A 20503-nucleotide genomic window follows, 5' to 3' on the forward strand; every position below is an offset into this window, starting at 1 on the left:
GGAACTAAAACCATTGGCTTTCTAAATTAGAATTGCTTTCCAACAGTACAAAATGATTGATTACCTTTATTTCATGTACCCTCTGATTTTTCTTTTCATTCATCATGGGCTGCTTTAACCAAATGCATTTAAAATCTGCCACAAGAAGAGTGGTCTCTTTTAAATTGTTGTAAAGTAATGAAAGGACATAGTAAATCAATCTCATTTCTGCCTTACCGAAGGATAACCTTTGCTGTACAAAAACTGTTTAGACAATCTCAGTGCTCTACCACACTCTCTGGGTAATAAACATATATGGCACTGTCATCTCAGAGATGCCTTTAAAATTTAAGTGAGTGAAGGTAACTAATTAATTAGAAACTTATATATACACACTTATATGTTCATATTTGCTTAATATGAAAAAGCTTGTTGTTAAAAGTTTTCTTTCAAATGGTTTCAGCAGTACATACTATTCACTGATTTTGTGTGTATTTATATGTGCAAGCATCCACACATGTGCCCCACCCTTAAAGACACTCAGGTAAACATACACATATATCCACTGCATAAGAACAGAAGAGAATTCACAGCAAAGACAAAAACATGACACAGTTTTTGAATTTACTATATAGCTCACTGATCACCAGTTGGTGCTCTTGAACTAATGTAACTAGTCTACGAAGCAATATACTTTAGAAGGGAGAACACTGGTTTCACACACTGGCATTGAAGAATTTTTCTGCTTATCAAGTGCATGTGAGACCACCTAATTTACTTTCCCCTTCCCCCTGAGCCATCTGGACACATGTTTTACCATGAAAGGGACTATTAGACATAGAGATGTAAACACGACAGACTGTGATGACCCTTGAGATCCTTCTCACTTTCATGTTCTTACAACACTGCTGAAATCTTCAAATTTATATTCATCTACACAAAGGCAAAAATATAAAAAAGATGCATGAAATGAGCAGTGTACAGTTTACATGCCCATAAACTCAGCCAAGAGAAAATTAAGCGTGCTGCCACTGCTTTCTGGCAGGTGACAAGAAGTCTATAACTCTTTCAATGAACTTGGATGAAGGTGGATTGGGCTTAAGCAGTAACAAATTTGCAGAAAAAAATGTGTCTAAAAACTTGTAGTGAAAAAAAAAAATTGCACATCCCCACGCTGTTGATTGGATGTCAGAGGCTTTTCAAAGGACACTGTAAAACTTCACATGAAATCCAGAATTACATCCAGTCTATTTAAAAAGAGACACGTGTGTATTTTAAAATGCAATAAACATATACAGTGTATCTTTATAAAATAACCATGTTATAGTAATTATAACACATTTCATAAGAGAACAATCTTTGACAGGTTTTAAAAAAAAGCAATACACCAGGAAATTCACTGAAAAATAAATGGTTGGTGAACCCACTAATTGTCATTTGGTATTTTCATAAAAGTGTGCAGATGTTTCCAGTTAGGTCTCACTGGTTAAAAAAAAAATTGGCAAAGCATCAACTATCTTGAATAAATAATCATCTTTATGATTTTTTCTAAGCTCTGCATGTGGTGACCTTTAAAACGGACATACTGCCACCTTGCCCTGGGAGTGGGTAGAGGTGGAGAGTTCCAGATGAAGCATGCTTCAGTTGCACCTCAGCAAACACAAAACAGGGAGGTTTTACTGAAAAATGAGACAGTCATGTGTACCAACTGTTAACAGGAACTCAAGCCTGAGAAGAAAATATAGTACAATAAATACCAAGGACTATTTAACAGCCCTTTTTGTTATTGCCACATTCAGCTTTTTTCTTTATAACATTTTACATGCTATTGATTTCAAAGTCCTCAACTGTTAAGATACAGGAGCAACAGAAACACACATTACAAAATATGTTCTAAAGGGTTTGAATTTATTCCTGTTACCAGTAATGTAGCATTTCTGTATATGTATGGCCTTGCTATTGACTCCAGCTAATTTGTTTGTAAATCATCATTAATCTCGGCTGTATATTTTCACAGTTTGGGTAAACACTTCATTTGCATTAAATTTACAGCATTAATGAGATGTGAAATTTAAAATGGTACTTGAAACATAAATGATGTAAGAAACCAGAACAAGAATGTGGTTTTACCATGTTTGAAATCACCAGACCAATTTAAACCTATTAAACTATAAATGATTGCATTGAGAATTTGGTTTTGTAACTCAGCTTCTAGAACTAAAATGAAGAAATGTAGGCTTACACATCTAGGGGAAAAAATAGTTTTAAAATAATAAGTTGGACCTTTAGCTGTGGAAGTTTTGCGTATTTTTTTTAACTCATTTTGAAATGAATATTTGCTGCTTATACATTTCAATCTGTTTCTTAAAATCCTATTACAGAATAAGCATTCTTGAAATATAAGCGTCTTGAAAAATAAAATAGTTGAAAGAAATATGATTAGAAGTTCCTTAAGATGGCACAAATGTAAGAAATCATATGCTAAATTGACATTTCTCAAAGGGTTCAGTTGTTTTGAATACACTTCACCTTCAGATGACAAATACTGAAACCCTTAGAATCCCAGTCTAATCCAAGATAACAGTGGCAGCATGTAGGACGGTAATATTGCAAAACTTCTCTATATCATTACACCTATGTGAAACTTGCCCACCTGTTGCTGATGTAGGAAGGATGGGTCTCTTGGGCCTAGTCCCACATATCGATTGGCTTGGGATGTGCCTGAGGCTGTGTAGGCTGATTAAGGAAGAACAAAACAGATTGATAAAAATGCCAACCTATCATAACTATTACCCTGTGAAGGTACAGTACAAATATGAGAGATCCAGAGTTATGATTTTGCAATACATAGGATGTGTCTGTGGTATTCCTTTATTTAAAATTTAATAGAATGCAAAAGAAAAATTCCACCAAATTGGGAAAGCCATGTAAAAATTCCTATAAACTTCAATGGAAACTGCACATGTAAATCATAATGATGTCTCTTGTTAAATAAAAGTTGCTCTGATTTGTGGTTTTATTTTAAAGCAATTAAATAAGATACGTATTAGAAGGAATCACGGGCCTGATTCTCATTTCCATTACACCAATCTAAGGCACCAGTGAAATCACTGAGATTACAATGTTGAGAGAAAATATTAGTGCTCAGTTATTATTCTTACTGCTCTGAAGGCCCATCACAAAACTGTAGAAGAACAACAATAATTGGAAGCAACAGTTCATTTTGCATAAAATGTGTCTTTACAGGCCTTTGGAAACAGATTGTAATCAGATTAGCATTTTTATCAGAAGGGAGCTGGTTTTTACTGTGCAATATAATATTAAATATTCAACTCCCCTATGCATCAGTAAACAGCATTTTCCTATGGGGACAATTTTAGAAAGTCTCTCACTGTCTGATACAAAAGATTGAAGAAACACATTTCTGAAAAGAAAAGCAATTGTAGGTGATGCTGGGATAAGTTCCGGGATATGGATCCTTTACCTATAGGTCACACTCCTATCTGGTCTCTCTCAATGATTTCTAAAAGCCATTACCTTCTCATGGCTTTGGTGGTACTTATGAAGCAAGGTAGGTGGCCTGACTTCCCAGTGTGGAGATATCCACACTGCAACTCGCAGCATGACAACCTGGAAACCTGCTAGTAGACAAGGCAAAATTACTAAAATTGAAAAGCCATACACAAGGACACCAGTGAGGTGCTGGATGGGAGTATTTACTGAATTGGCCTGTTAGTATTAAAGTGACAAAGCAAATAAAAGCAAATGAAATCAATTAAATTTAAAAAGATTAAAAAAAAAAAAATGTTTTATACAGTAAACAGACTTTAATGAAAAACTGTCATAAAAATTAATCAGTTATTAGAACGAAATTACGGTGGAGGTTACAGGGTTCCTCAAATAATATCAATTCCTGCTGTTCTTTCTCATTCAAAACAATTTTGCTGTTGCACTTCAGAATGAAAAGCAGTGCTAATCAGTTACTATTTTGTTTTTATCAGACTGATAATAATGATAACTTGTTGGCCAAGCATATGCTTTGTATATCTCTCTCTATATATATCTTGAACCAATCAATCAGTTATTGCAAACAGAAGTAGAACTAGGCCATAAGGTATATTTAGTCTTGATTTTTCCATTAAGTTAACATTAGCACTCTGTATGGCAGGCCTATTCTGACTGATAATACAGTTTATATGTACCCATGTATAATTTATCTATCAGCAGGACATGATCCCTCATTATTTGCTGTTTTCTTCATCAACCAGATACGTTCCTTCATTTTTTTGCTCTTACAGTTACCAATCTAGTTTCAAAAGGCTTTCCCAAGCAGATAAGACTATTGCATTGCTCTGAAAACCATAATACTGAACATTCACCATTTATACACTACCTCGTTTTCAGAACTGGCGCATCCTAATAAAATTTGTATATTGAGGATTTTTCATTTTTATTTACGTTCTGTAGTAATGGATGTTGGACCTTTAGGCAAGTAGTTATTTGCACAGTCCTGTGGAAGCATGAGGAGGCCTTATTTCAAATATCTAAGCAGAGATGTTCTCAGGATCATGGGAAATCAGGTACCCAAGTTCCAAGAAACTGGGTGCCAACTTCATTTGAAAATATAGTTCAATTTTTTCCCATAGTAGTATGGCAATCCCACAGTAGTATGGCAAAGAACAGATTCCTGTAACAATTAATAATATGGTCAGATTACCAGAAGGTATCCCAAAGCAGTTCTGACATTGTATTTGTTCTTTTTGACATTTGTACTGGAAATCCCAACCTCATTTGAGACAGCTATTTAGGCCAGGGACAATCACATCAAACAGGAAGCAGAATGAAACCATGAATACTTGAAGCTATACATCAACTCAGTTTTCTCCGTTTTCTGTTCTGGACCAAAAGTTTAGAGTGATAGCTTCCTGTTTGCTGCTAAAAATTCTTAAAAGGCACAAGAACTGTACCACAGACCACTAGGGAGGATATAGATATACTCTACCACCTTTTACCAGAACCTCTGATGTACTGAAAGAACAGCTAAAATGCTTCCATCAATCTATCTGCATAATTATTTGTTTATACTTAAACAATAGTTTGTCCAAAAGTTACTACTATCCTTTTATAATAAAGGCATAACCAATTTTCTTCCTTTACATCTCAACCACTCCTATGCATTTGAGTCTATCTCTGCTTCACATTCTAATGAAAAAACTTAAAAGTATTAGAACACTTAAGAAACATATAGTTTATGGTCTCCATTAACAACAGACCAAAATTTAGGGACTGGATTCAGAGCTCAAGTACTACACAGACCTAAAGCAAGTAATTTTAATGTAATGGACCCTAAAGAGTTTAGTATCTTCAAAGACTGGCAAGTTTCCTTCCAAAGTGTATGTTTGTAAGTGGTTCCTAGAAATCTTCTCCACCCTGATGAATATGGGTAACACTGGCCATCTCAAACTCAAATAAAAGTTCAATGACACAGAGCACAAACGCAGAAAGCAGTTAAAGTAGTGCATCACTGAGCACTAGTTTTTGGAAGAAATTACCCTATACATAATAACACCTGTGCTCTTATTTCCAAAACTGCAATTCCATTGAAGATGACAGGATAAAAATATGGCCCTTGAGTAGTAATTAAGAACTTTAAATGTGAAAGTTGGGAGGAAGGGAAGAGACAACAGTGGCTCTGCCATCCATTGTTGCAATGACAAGGAATTAAAATTTTCTTTTGCCAGATCAGTTGTTTTTTTGCTAAAAATGACACAACCTATATCAAGATGCAATTGTCATAGCTCGGATCCAGTAAGTGTTGTAACAAGGCTTGATTTCTGTAGGAAAGCTCATTGAGGAGCAAATCATCCAATCTCTGTTTGGAATTCTGTCTGCAGGTCACTGTAAAACCTTGCTGTCTGGGTGTGCTTCTCAATGTCTTACCAATGTCCACCTTAGATGAACAACCACGTTTTCTTTCTCTTGAATAGTGGGCAAATATGCAGGCTTTTCCCTTTCTTTCTGATTGTCATGTCACAAACTTTGGTTCACGTAACATGATGGTTGAAATTTGGGGAGGAAAAGCTTCCAGTCATACCATGTTTGCTCTCCATGTAAAATGATGAGCATCCACTTGGTCAAATAGTAGGAAAAGACGCCTTTTTCTGGCCTCAATTTGAAATCATATCGAATCTTCGATGGACATATTTTGTTTCCTAAAGAAATACTTACTGGTTGCTGTAGGTGAAGATGCCTCACCTTCAGTGGATGTAGTGATGGGTTTAGTATCTGTCATGGTCAGGGTCACAGGTCGCACCGCACTGTGATGGGGAGAGGGTGCCAAAACTGGAGTAAAATGGCCAGGCACTTTCCCTACTACTTGACCACTGCTGTTAGGCTACAAAACAAAATCAAAAGAATGCCTTGTGAAATATACACATTGCATTTAAGGAACCTACCCACCTATCTTAGGGTTTTCCAGAATGCCCATCACTATAATACCTGCTTGCTGGAATGCCCCATTCTAAAAAATCCACAAATTTCTATGTGGTATTTTCAGCAGGGAGATCCCTCCTCAGATAGGTAGCACATGCTTTTAAATAGCAGTACTTTTTGGTAAACTTTCTTTCTGGATGCAGCATGCATCAGATCGTTTCAAAATATATTTGCTGTTTATGCAGTGGCTGTGAAGTGAACCACAGTAAATCCCACGATAGCAGGATTAAACTGAGTAGGCACAACCCTAATGTATGAAGTATTAAGAGCAAATGAATGATGCAAAACTTCTGTTTTCACATGCCATACTACTCTGGCTTGGAGCATAACCAAGCCTTGACCACAGTTGTCCACAGAGATTACGCATACTGGAAGGCTAACTAATAATTCACATTTAGGACTGGGGATGAGGGTTAGGATACAATTCACTATAATGCACATGTCACAACATCTGGCCAAAAGCCACCTACCTAAAACACAGAAGTATTTAATAATAGGAACTCTGCAAGTCAAGAGCATTACAAAGAGAACTCTTTCATAAATACAAGAAGCAATCTGCATATGACCTGATGATACAGGTCATCATTCTACCTTCTGAATATAGGCATATCTGAATTTGGCAATGTTGACAAGTAAATATGTATGTTTATCCAATGCTTAAACATGCCTTAAACATTCTGCCTGACTGTAAATACTCCAACGATAATTAACTTGCAGTAAAAATTAGCAAGCAGTAAAATTTTTTTTCAACTGTGGCTGGTAACTTTTGTCTTAAACTGCTTGTGTGTTCTGTGACTCATAGGTACTTTAAAGTATAGCCCTGCAAAGTAAAAAATACTGGTAATCTTATTATCAGAAGGATCTTGTCAAATTTGAGGTAACTCAGACTAAAAAAATGGACTGATAAAGGGTGTTATTCAAACAATACAAGGAAAGGTTAAAAGAGGTAAGCATGTCTATGGTAATGAACTAACAACTGGTCCAAGACAATTACTGCAGGTATGTGCAGAATATAAACACACAGAAGAGGAAGGAATTATTTGGAAAGTACAGGAAGTATAAACTCTGGGTATTGGAATAAAATAGAGAAGGAGGAAATTTAAAATTAATAGCTGGAGAAACTTCCTGGCAGCATGATCTACTAGACTTTTCAAATGCCCCCACGGGAGAGTGCTGTTCTTTAGGACATCTAAAACTAAGCTAGAAGAAAACACTAGAAAACATAAGTGCAAATGGAGACCAATTTTATATTATAGGAACATTGAGCAGTTAGCAGACTATTTCCCTCACTAAAACCACAAGCATTTCAACGAAAAATAACAGTAAAAATGTATACTAATGAGAAGTGGCTCACAAAATACTCCACTAAATGAAGAAAAGTCACCCCCTAAACACAACTATATGTTTCACTAGGTGGGAGCAGGGCTGGGGAGAGGAGAGACACAGAATTCCCCAAGATCTTGCAAATACAGAAACTGAATGGTATTTACCACTTTTTCATTTATGTTCCTAGCTGCATAAACTGAGAAATTAATACTAGGCATTTAGTAATGGGAATAAGGTCAGCTGTCAAAGTAGCTTCAAAATAAGAAAGCAGCATGGATTCAAAGGAACGACAATACATTTGCAAATATCATGACTTCCCCAACTGGCATGCTACATTAAGTTTTATAAACTAGCTAAAACTTCACTGTTCGATAGAGCTCCCTTATTATGTGTACTTGAAATGAAAATGATGTCACAGAATATATACACAACAATTTCTAGAAAATAATGTGGCCTAAGAGTTTACTGAGCATCTGCTTGCATGCTTACATGAGCAATGAATGGGTCATAAGCAGGAGACTCACTCAGTAATTACTAATTTAATTCTTTCCTTAAGAATACAAATTACATCTCTATACTACAGCAAACACTCATATAAAGTATGTGACAGTAAGTCCATTGAGATCTACTTTAGCAGTAGTTTAGGGAATTTTATTTTGTGGGATCTATTTTAATGACCTGCAATCCTCTAAAACCAGGTACCTTGGCAATCAAAATCTGACTTGACCTGCATTAGAATAAAATGAAAATTTTAGCTAACATAAATTCAGAAAATCTCTAAGAAATACGAGAAGTAAATTTCCTATAAAAATAAGCCAAGATACTTTAAAACTTAGAGGCCTTTAAAAAATTTTATTGCATACTGTCACATTTCTTCAAGTATCTTCTGACTGCGCTTTATGATTTATTTTGTTTTTATTTTTGTACTATCTAACATCTATTTTTTTCCTTTCTCAAGTACTTTAACTCTGTTTTCACATCTGTAATAAAACATTTGATTTGTAATTTTGCAGCAACATCAAAACTATATTGTAATAACTGTTTGGGTGTTATTGTTTGGCAAACACAAGAAGGGATAAGTACATACAAGACAGAGCTTGTTGCACCATGACTAAGAACCTAACTTCTACCCATACTAAAAGTTTCCTGTATTTAAATTTTTAACTAATCTCAGTTGAAGGTGAGCACGTCACTACTAGGGCTTCTACATACATGACTCTTCTTCTGCAATTCTAGCTGCCTTTCAGCAAAGATGGAAAACTTCTGGTCAGGAATAGACCTCTGGAGTTGTCAATTCGTAATCTTATTGAAAACTGCCTGCTAGAAATAACTTCTGTGGCATCTTCTCATTTTTAACTTTTTCGGTTATATCAGAAGATATTTTAGCATGGAAACTACGTATCTATTTAGAGAGTATCCACTTGAATTACAATTGCAAATATTTATAGCACATCATTTAACACAAATTAATTTTATCCTTATTTAAAACAAGTTTTAGGTTCTAGTTCCAGTTTTTCCAGAAGAGATTCTTAATGACAAATGCATTACAGGTGAAAAATCAACTGTTACCATCAACTAGGGCATCAATATGTCTGTGTGATGCATTCCCAGGGAGACGACGCCTGAGGCATAAACTTCAAGCAAATTGCATGGAGGCAGCTGTGTTAGATAAACAAGCTGTGCATTTGAAAATAGGAGAGGGAAAGAAGCAAACACAATGAAGGTCTGGCAAATTTAGCCCAATTTATGCAGGTGTACATTTTTCTATTGTTGGATTGGAACCTAATTTGATTTTCAGATCTGTATTACATTTTTGGGCTTTTTAATTCACACCATCTTGAATTGTCACAAATTAATCCATTCATGTGTTCAAAGCCACAGACGAGTTGTATTATCTGTCATAGCTGTAGCGTAACCTGACTAAGAGTGTCAGACTGTTAATATCTGTTTGTGTGCACTATGCACACTTTCAGTTAATCGTCAGATCTCAAGTCTGAACAGAAAATAGATATATATATGTACTGTCTTAAAATCTGGATTCACTGTACTCATTTTTCCTGCTGGGATTTTACTAATATTACTTGTAATACTAATATTTTACTAATATTTACTGTTTATTTTACTAATATTTACTGATATTTACTGTTTACTAATATTACTTGTAATCAGTAATCAATCACCTCCTCTCAGACTTCCGTTTATATATTTGCCAAATAACAGCACATTTACACCTTAGGTCTTTAGTTACATTTTAGGAGATTGATTTTTCATACAGCTCACTACATCCAGTATTAACAAAATCTTTCTAATGTCACATTGAAATGGCAGCACTAACATCTACAGATGAGATATCCAAGCATAACAGAAATTGGACATGCATATTAAATATCTAACAAACTATTAAGTTGCTTAAATGATTAAACAGGTTCAAATTTACACGGTATTTCTTTTTTTTACAAAATGTTTTTATTATAATTCCAAATTCTAAATAAAATAATTCAAATTTTCCTTGGGCTCTCAAATACAAAGCATCTTCAAAAAATAAGCAACAAAGGTGGAAATCATAATCCTGTGCATTTTCTAGGTAGAGCTACGTAGGATACTGTGTTAGGTGCTTCAGAAAGAAGTTTCAGGGCTTAATAAGTATTTAATTATTCCAGCTAACCACTATACTCAGAGCATAATATATTTGCATCTCAAAACATGGGTTTTTCAACAGGAACTCTGTTTCCCAAGGAGGTTCCCGTATTACAGCCAGGTGATCAATTAGTGAGTGCAGTTTAGTTAAAATGGATTCAGTGTGCTTGGAAATACTCTGTCACCTATTTCTTCTACACAGTTACAGTCCCTTGTAACTGGCAGAGTTCAGGTACCATGGTGAAAAACATCACTGCAAAAACCTACGGCAGTGTGTTTTGTGACCATTGATAGAATTAATTTTGTCGATGAAGCTGTAGAAGATACAGTTCCGCAGTTTGGTCCCCTGCTCACACACCAAATACCTTGTTTTAACAGTTGTCTACTAGCTATATCAATGAACCTGGAAATCATAGCTGATAAATTTCATCGTTGAGTTCATGGCACTGTGCTTTGTTACACCCACGGAAGGTGATGGATGTTTCAAAATATCTACAAGTAAAAGAAACTGGAAATATCTTCCCTTTTTCTAGCTCTCCCCTCCCTCCACACACACACCCCCCCTCCTTTTTTTTTTTTCTTTTTTTTTTTGCTATACAATGCAAACCAAATCTTTTACCTCAGTAGAGCTTTTGCCTAGGGCACACTAATGCTATATCACCTGTGAATATACAACAGCCATGTCAGTCTCCCACTGCAGACAGCTCAGTGGTACAGGAGGTAGTTTCATCAAATATGCAGAAGATACATCCTCAAGTTATTACCTACCTGCTTAAGAGAACACAGTGTCTTTGAGACTGCTAAGCATAGAAGAATGGCATTACTACTGCCAGTGAGACTGTAGAAGGTACTGTACAGCAGTTCCTGTGTTTGAACCTGGTGAGTTCCATAAAACATTTGTTTAACAAGAAACAAAGCTATGCAGATTTCCTTTTTGCTGTTGAACTGTATGGTAGCAACAGAAAAGCTTTTTCATAGTGGCACTTATCACTTTTCATAAAGACGAATATAATTAGTTTCCATACACTTGCAACCTGAGTAACTCATTGCTACGGCACATCTTACACAGACCTCACTGGGAGATGCCACACAAGAGCTTCAGGTGGTGTGACACGCAGCTACCTGTCTACATGCAGAATTAGCTTCAGAAGGAACATGTTGTTGCCAGTCCTTGGCTGACAACATCACTTCTGTACTTCTTTCTGTGAGAAATCAAGGTGTTGACTTTAACTTATAAAGCTCTCAGTCTCACCCATTTAGGAAAGCATTTTCCTCTTGATGTAATGCTGCTGGAACTAAGAGCAACTGCAGAGCTTCAGCAACCGATATCAGATATCATAAGACATCCTAGGCAAAGAGCCCTGCATCCTGAATCACAATTTTACCTGTGAGCTCACAAAATATTTATTATTTGTCAACAGGTAGAGCACAAGGAAATACCCAGCTTTCCTCGTGTATTTGCCTTAACAACAGGGTAAATCCATGTTACGCAAGCACGGAAAAGAGAATCTTTTTGTAGATAAATTTTTAGAAGATATCTTTGGGTTAAATGGTATTTTGTGCACTCTGGAGACTTATAACTGTGCATTTAATAAACTAAAATGAGCAAACTAAATAAAAAAGTAATCATTTTTAACTGCATTTAAGTCTTCAGATGTCTTGTCAGTAAATAGAATTAACCCAGTGTTCCCTCCCTACCTCCCAATTACAATTAAAACCAGCACATTGCCATATTTAATCTTCAATAATTTCTTAACTTCACAAGGAAAGACTTGTCCAAGAAGTTGAAATTATTAAATGTCAACAACGAAAGAAGCTAGCTATGCCAAAGGATCCACACGTATACATATCACTTGTGTTGGCTTATTCTGCTAGTATTCTCCCAGGAAACAGCAGGAAACCCTTTGACCAGCCCAAAGAGACTCAGAAGATTCCCTCCTTGTTGCCAAATGACTGCAGCTACTGTACTGAAGAATGACAAAGCATCTGCCTCATATTCTTAAAGAGTGTGCTTATCTTTTATTGAACAAAATCTGAATGCCCCAATCAACTATGAAAGAAAAATAAGTGGCCTCACCAGCTTCCAGAAGCAGCTCTTCTCAAGCCGTTCAGATATTTCTGTCTTCAGACAAAGATAAAACCATTAAAAAAATAAAGTGGCCAATAGCTCACATTGGAACAAAATTTTAAGAGCTCCAGGAATTTTAGTCAATGTGTGGACAGTGGTTCGCTTGGACTGTAGTATCTAATAAGTGTAATCCAGAGAAGAACTTTTTATAAGGGCATGTAGTAACAGGACAAGGGGTAATGGCTTTAAGCTGAAACAGGGTAGATTTGCATTTGATATTAGGAAGAAATTCTTCATTGTGATGGTAGTGAGGCACTGGAACAGGTTTACCAGAGAAGTTGTGGCTGCCCCATCCCTGACAGTGTTCAAGGCCAGGATGGGGCTTTGAGCATCCTGGTCTACTGGAAGGTGTCCCTGCCCATGGCAGTGGGGAGACAGAGTTGATTCCAGTTCTAACCATTCTATGATTCCATGAGTAACAGCTATCAGTCAAACTGTGGAGACCAGCACGCTATCATAATACAGGTACATACACACTCAATCACATCCAGTCACATACATGCCTCGCTAAGAAGAAAAGTCTTCAAGTGTAATAAAAAGGACTCAGCGGAATTACCTAAATCATGGAAAGTACAGCGGTTTTGAAAACCTTGGGACCTTTTCAAACCACCACGTGGAGGCAAGTCCAGCTCTATATCTACCAAGGTCCACTTCTGTTCAGTACATTTGTTTACTTATTATCCAGATTGATGCATGAAACAGACAACCATGGCTCTCTTTTTTTTAGGATCATCCATTGTTGGATCATTTTTCACTGCAGCCAAAGGGCCTGTTTGAACTTCCTGACTGTTCATCACACATAATTTGGAGTATTTAACATTATGTCATGAAAATTGCCCACTGCTTCCCACTGTGTAAACCTATGGGAGCTCTATCTTTAAACTAATTTTACTTAAAGTATTCCACTGAATACCATGACTGTTTCAGTATAATCAGTGCAGCAGTAATGTAATTAATCTCAAAATTGCTTCGGGGAGTACATGGCATCTCAGTTGCTTGTCGTAACAATCTAAATTAGCGTATTACCAAAAGATGCTGGGGGACAGTTCATTTTAGGTAAATGCTGTCAGGGTATACATCCTTTCTATTTCTAAAGCTGAAATTAAAACTATCATCATAGTTCCCCTTTTGAAATCCAAATGAGTATGTTTTGAGGTGAGGAAAATATAATTAAATTTCATGTGGTATTCCTACAGATGCAGTTTTGCATTTTATAATAATTAAATTTGTTTGAATAAAAATTCATTTTTTATTTAGAAATGAAAAACCGGTTTGTCTCAAAGCATGCTATTGTATCAGAACAATTCCCTTTTGTCACTGAAACTTCACAGACGGCTGCTTTTTTCTTAAGCAAAAAATTATTCTTGCTGGTTTCCTTTTTGTACACCCATCCTTTTAATTGTTCTATTTAGAGATCTTTTGACCGGGCATGCAACTCCTCTAAGGTACAGCATATCTCAGAGGTGAACTTTAAAGAGTTAAATTTAAAAGAGATTCCAATAATAATAGTGATTGATGATTATGATTCTATGATTCTATAATAAATTGCAGAGAATAGCTGATGCAGATGCCTGGAATCCCATACTTCATGTTTTTTAACCCCATCCCCTCTTCTCAGGAACTAAATCAAACATCAAATGAAATGAAAAACACTACCCTAATATAAAGGTTATGAAAGGTGATGAAAGGAGGAAATTGAGGCCAGTTCAGACTGTTATTCCCCATGGTGCCACAACACAAATATAGGAAGTGTTTTCAGTTTGCTGAAAAAAATCAATGAAGTAAATTTTTATTGTTTCAGGGCTAAAGATTAATATTTCAACTGCAGATAAGGGAAGAGAGTAAGACTCTTGGTAGGCAAAGAGTTGAAAGCATTTCTCCTGCTCAACGAATATACTCCCCAATCTTAAAATCACAAGACTGCACATTTGTCAACAGTCTGAAAGAGAGTCAGATACTTCAATTAGATGTTGTATTTTTTCAGTGATGATCCAAAGCAGAACACAGAACAATCCAGACAGATTATCACCTAATCTGCTCTTTTAATATATATAAGAAATCAAAATCTAAGTAAAACAAGCACTGAATAATTAAAGAAATGCATAACAGTAAGGGCCTGATTTTAATTTGCATAATTTTTCCCTTAATAGTGCCTAATTAAGACATCAGCTTAAAAAAAAAAAAAATCCAACAGAACTCTAAGATTTTCCGCACTGAATTACCGTTAAGGACTTTTAATGGATGTCTTAATTAGACTTTGTTATTCATGGAAATTTTACACAAATTAAAATCAGGTCCTGCATGCAACATTCCCAGCTGAGTCTCAGAAAAAATGCTATATGGGACTGAAAGACTTTTAATCCATGCACAGATAGCAATTTGTATTCTAAAGCTAACATACTCCATTTTCACTTTTTGGTTTAATTTGCATTAATATTACAACCAACAAAAAACACACAGTTGGGATTTCTCCCTTCAAAGTAAATTTTGATTTTACGGACATGCCTTTTCTTTTTCTTTTTTTTTTTTTAATATGCAAATAGTCATGTAGCTGGACAAGAGCTACGGCCCATGGGGACACTAACCACAGTGACCTTTTGGACATCTCAGAGGAGCTGTACCTGTTATTCAACATAGAAAGTTTGATTCTGTCTCAAGTTTTATTGCTGTTTTGCCCAAAACACATGCTGAAAGGACAGTCATCATTGGTGAAAAACAAAAGAAATGAAAGCACAAAACAAAATACTGTCACGGCAACCCTATGTCTTACCCCTGATAAGGTAGTCCTTCCAAAGGAAGATAACTCTTCAGAATGCAACAATCTGACCATTTCAAAAAAAATGCTAAAGCACAAGCTACAGGGCTCCACAAAAGCCTTTTGGACAAGGCATCAAAAATAAATAACAGCCTAAGCAGCAAAGATTACATCTGGAAATATTCCAAATATTGACAGACCAAGTCTTAACTGCAGTTTATCCTACAGCGCGGATCACATGCTAATGCTATGCGCTGATGCTGTCATGGAAAGCAGTTTTACAGACAGTCCTTCACAAGCTACTTTGCTGATGAAAACCATGTTAATTTCCTATATAAGACACAAGTCTGGATTGATGTAGCAGCCCATTACTGCATGTTCTTTATAAAAGCAAGTAAAAATAATTTTGTGGGTCTGTGCTGTACAGTATTGTCTTCGGATCTGTGCAAAGAAATGTCAGGTGCCTACAAAACAGGGCAAGCATTACCTTGCCAGAGTTTATCTTCACTGTCAGTCTATGTATGTACCTGCATGCCCATGCATGTGCATGTGTATGCATGTGTGTATCAGCACACTCCTTGCTCTGTTCTGCAGTAGAAGCTTTGTCTCTGGCAGCCATGCAGGGCCACAGAGGTGCCCAGCCTGCAAGATGAGTGAGGGACTAGGACTTGCCCAGTTAGTGCTGCTGGATCATTCAGCACAAGTAATTTTCTGACACAACAAGACTGTTCTGCCAGAGGAACACTGAGTGGATATGCACCTTTATTCAACCATGCTGAACAAGAAGTTGCTGGATGGCTTATATGCCAGACCCCAGCTTGCTCTGAGACCAGAACTAGTGAGACACTGGCCTAGATGCCCTGGAAGACATACATTCCTCATAGGATTTCTTTTGGAGGGTTCACATCATTTTACAGTACCTGGCTAGTCTGCGGGCTGGACGGGTCGTAAGAAGGTACATAATTCTTCAGAGTATCCTGAGGATTCAGGTGGGGAGGATATCTGATCGTTGGATGAGAGAAGTAGCTAGATGGGGCAGGAGGGAGAATAGCTTGTGCTGGAAATGGCAATGGTGAAGGTGGAGGTGGAGTTCTAGTTGAGATGACTGGAGAAGATAAAATAAAATTAAAATTACTTCGCATCTTGTTTCTTCTAAAATTCTTCACCTCTGTGTTACAGCAAGAAAAATAAAAAGTCAGTTATAAATCAGTTCACCACATTTGTGCTTCATGGCATCTTTGCAGAAAAATTTAACATGTCCCTTCCTTACATCATCCCAGGCAATGCAAAACGCTCCTGTTTTTAAAATTCATAAATAGTGTATCTTGGTTCAATTTTGTGGGTTATGCCATCAAATATTTTCATTTTTTTCTTTGGTAATCATTTTCCAGCACAAAAGATATTTCAATTATACATTTTTCCCATCTACAGCACAAATAAACAAAAATATTTTACTCAGTAAGTAAAACCTACATTTTATCCACAGCACTCCAACAGAGGAGAGAAAAGTCACCAAGTCCTAAGAAACAGTTAGTGATTCCTCGCTTCATTGGGCTCTTTCTGCCTCTTATGGGGACAGTGTAATAACTACTCAACAATAATACCAGCAATATTAGCTGACCTTTGTTGAAAATGCTAATGAATATTAAACTTCAGGGCCTGGGAAACCAATCCATCCAATAAAAATAACACTGACAAACAAAAAAGTTTCTACCCTATACATTTTTTTATCGTTCTCTTTCTTCCCAGCCCCTACAAACACACATTTCTCTACCTACAGACTATATGTAATGTCTCAACCACCAGCAATGTTTTCTCAATGAAAGATATATGCAGCATGTCCTGCTGCTGCCCAGTCGCCCACCTGGAAGTGGAGAGTGTTCTTCTGTCACACTGCACAACAGCACAAGCACATCAAAACTGCTCTTCTGTACCACCTTTCATACCTTTGGGTTTGTTTTGGTTTGATTTTTTTTCTCAGTTTAATTTTCAAATGACTTGCTATTTTTGAGCTGGGACCAAATCATAGTTTTCCCAAGAAAAATCAACAATAAGAATGTTCCAAAATTGCTGTACCCAGTAATCAAAACCCTGCAAATCTCAAAATCATTACTCACTGACATAACAGAAGAGGCTACATGGTAGAAATCAGGTTTTCTAGCAAGTAAATATCTCATCTATAAATTAGGTTATGACCACCACTCAAACACATATATCTAAAAATGATACACTAAATCAAATATAAAGACCTACTCATAAGGATAGGGCCAAAAATAATCACAGAAACTTCTTTTGTGACCAGTCCACTTTAATCACAGCCCCACCAGTTCATTTTAATCATAAAACATTAGTTACTGCTCTGACATGTGGGAGCTCTGCAAAGCAAACATAAGTGAACAGATATCTATCCCTTCCATTTCACCCATCATCTCTGATGTGCTTGAGTATTTGCTAACAGTGGACACCTTACAGAGACCAGAATGATTGCAGGCTCAAACTAAGCAGATGTTAAGGGGAAAATAGTCCATACAAAGGAACTGTGTAAACAAGTTCTTAAATCAGTCTTACTCCTCTAGTCACCCATCTTTAATCAAGAAATTATTCCCTTTATATTCAGTTTATATGGAGATGGGATGAGCTGGTGAGGGGAGACTTTTGAGGAGCATGGTCTCATCTGAAAACTCAGGATCACTCTTACCTCTAAAATTAAACAGACCATGATGCTGGAATTTTCTTGTCATTCCTGATAAATCCTCAGGATAACACGCATTCCGTCACATTTCAAGTGTCACCTTCACACTTTAAGTGAAGTTTTACTATGGATTTACTATGGAGTTTACCATGGAGCCGACAAGGAGAGGTGCCATGCTTGACCTCGTGCTCACCAACAGGGAAGGGCTCGTTGGAAATGTGACGCTCCAGGGCAGCCTTGGATGCAGCGATCATGAGATGCTCGAATTTGAGATCCTCAGGACAGTAAGAAGAGCATGCAGCAACCTCACTACCCTGGACTTCAAAAGAGCAGACTTTGGCCTCTTCAGGAACCTGCTTTGGAAGGTTCCATGGAATACATGGGATATATGTCTCTAGACATATCAAGGATGAGGCGGTCATTAAGAGCAGCCAACATGGCTTTACCAAGGGGAAGTCATGTTTGACCAACCTTATAGCCTTCTATGAGCAAGTAACTAGGTGGATGGATGATGGTAGAGTGGTAGATGTGGTTTTTCTTGATTTCAGTAAGGCATTTGATACTGTCTCCCACAGCATCCTCATAGATAAGCTAAGGAAGTGTGGGCTTGATGATCAGGTAGTGAGGTGGATCAAGAACTGGTTGGAAGGAAGAAGGCAGAGAGCTGTGGTCAATGGGGCAGGATCTAGCTGGAGGTCTGTGACTAGTGGAGTCCCTCAGGGCTCGGTGCTGGGACCAGTGCTGTTTAATATTTTCATCAACGACCTGGATGAGGGAACTGAGTGTACCCTCAGCAAGTTTGCTGATGATACTAAACTGGGAGGAGTGGCTGACACACCAGAGGGCTGTGTTGCCATTCAGTGAGACCTGGACAGGCTGGAGAGTTGGGCGGAGAGGAACTTGATGAAATTCAACAAGGGCAAGTGTAGAGTCTTGCATCTGGGGAAGAACAACCCCATGTACCAGTACAGGTTGGGGGCTGACCTGCTGGACAGTAGTGAAGGGGAAAGGGACCTGGGGGTCCTGGTGGATAGGAGGATGACCATGAGCCAACAATGTGCCCTTGTGGCTAAGAAGGCCAATGGCATCCTAGGGTGCATTAGAAAGGGTGTGGTTAGTAGGTCAAGAGAGGTTCTCCTCCCCCTCTACTCTGCCTTGGTGAGGCCACATCTGGATTATTGTGTCCAGTTCTGGGCCCCACAGTTCAAGAAGGACAGGGACCTGCTGGAGAGAGTCCAGCGCAGAGCTACAAAGATGACTAAGGGAATGGAGCATCTCCCTTATGAGGAGAGGCTGAGGGAGCTGGGACTCTTTAGCTTGGAGAAGAGGAGACTGAGGGGTGACCTCATCAATGTTTACAAATATGTAAAGGGTGAGTGTCAGGATGATGGAGCTAGGTTTTTTTCAGTGATGTCCAGTGATAGGACAAGGGGCAGTGGGTGTAAACTGGAGCATAGGAGGTTCCATGTGAACATCAGGAAAAATTTCTTTACTGTGAGAGTGACAGAGCACTGGAACAGGTTGCCCAGGGGGACTGTGGAGCCTCCTACGTTGGAGATATTCAAGGCCCGCCTGGACAAGTTTCTGTGTGATGTACTCTAGGTTACCCTGCTCTTGCAGGAGGGTTGAACTAGATGATCTTTTGAGGTCTCTTCCAACCCTTAGGATGCTGTGATTCAGTGATTCTGTGATACAGCCCTAGAGGGCAGAGGGGCCCAAAACTGTTGGTTGATATTCAAGTATCACCTGCTGCAAGCTCAGGAGTGTTGCATCCCAACCAGAAGGAAGTGCAGCAGGAGGGCCAGGGACCTCCTTGGATGGATAAGGAGCTCCTGAGGAAAATTCAATTGAAAAAAGAGGCTTATAGTAAGTGGAAGCAAGGACAGGTGGCATGGGAAGAGTACAAGGATGTTGTCTGAGAAGCTAGGGACCAGGTTAGGAAAGCTAAGGCTCAGTTAGAATTAAACTTGGCTAGAGGTATTAAAGAAAACAGGAAGGGATTCTACAGGTACATAGCAAATAAAAAACAGACTAGGGAGAATGTAGGCCCCCTCAGGAAGCTCTCAGAAGAAGTGGCTACCCTGGATTTGGAGAAGGCTGAGGTTCGGAATGACTTCTTTGCCTCGGTCTTCACTGGCAAAGGCTCTGACCAAATCACCCAAGTCTTGGAAGGCAGATGCAGGGACTGTGAGAATGAAGACCTTGCGCCCACTGTAGGAGAGGAACTGGTTCGAGACCATCTTAAAAATCTGAACGTGCACAAGTCCATGGGTCCTGATGAGATCCATCCGTGGGTCCTAAAGGAGCTGGCAAATGAAGTTGCAAAGCCACTGGCCATCATATTTGAGAAATCATGGCAGTCAGGTGAAGTTCCCGACGACTGGAAAAAGGGAAATATAACCCCCATTTTCAAGAAGGGGAAAATGGATGACCCGGGGAATTACAGACCAGTCAGTCTCACCTCTGCGCCTGGCAAAATCTTGGAGCAGATTCT

The 20503-nt window shown here is 37.9% G+C and overlaps 1 protein-coding gene across 14 annotated transcripts in view; it reads right to left on the minus strand.

The window, feature by feature from the left end:
* NFIB (nuclear factor I B) overlaps positions 1-20503 on the minus strand; it is a 167715-nt gene that overhangs the window by 14568 nt on the left and 132644 nt on the right. For 4 of the 14 annotated variants that reach the window (XM_061441220.1, XM_061441225.1, XM_061441230.1 and 1 more), the window contains exons 8-10: positions 16238-16485; positions 6208-6373; positions 2633-2715 (exon numbers count right to left, since the gene is read on the minus strand). In XM_061441220.1, the coding sequence (XP_061297204.1) occupies positions 2633-2715; positions 6208-6373; positions 16238-16485 (497 nt within the window). The remainder of the gene's footprint in view (positions 1-2632; positions 2716-6207; positions 6374-16237; positions 16486-20503) is intronic. The other 10 variants (XM_061441229.1, XM_061441232.1, XM_061441236.1 and 7 more) reach the window with 5 other exon arrangements.

This window comes from Pezoporus flaviventris, unplaced genomic scaffold, assembly GCF_033815535.1.
Source record: "Pezoporus flaviventris isolate CSIRO_AGI_PZ_B2104156 unplaced genomic scaffold, CSIRO_AGI_Pfla_v1 ptg000212l, whole genome shotgun sequence".
In the NCBI taxonomy this organism is placed as follows: Eukaryota; Metazoa; Chordata; class Aves; order Psittaciformes; family Psittacidae; genus Pezoporus; species Pezoporus flaviventris.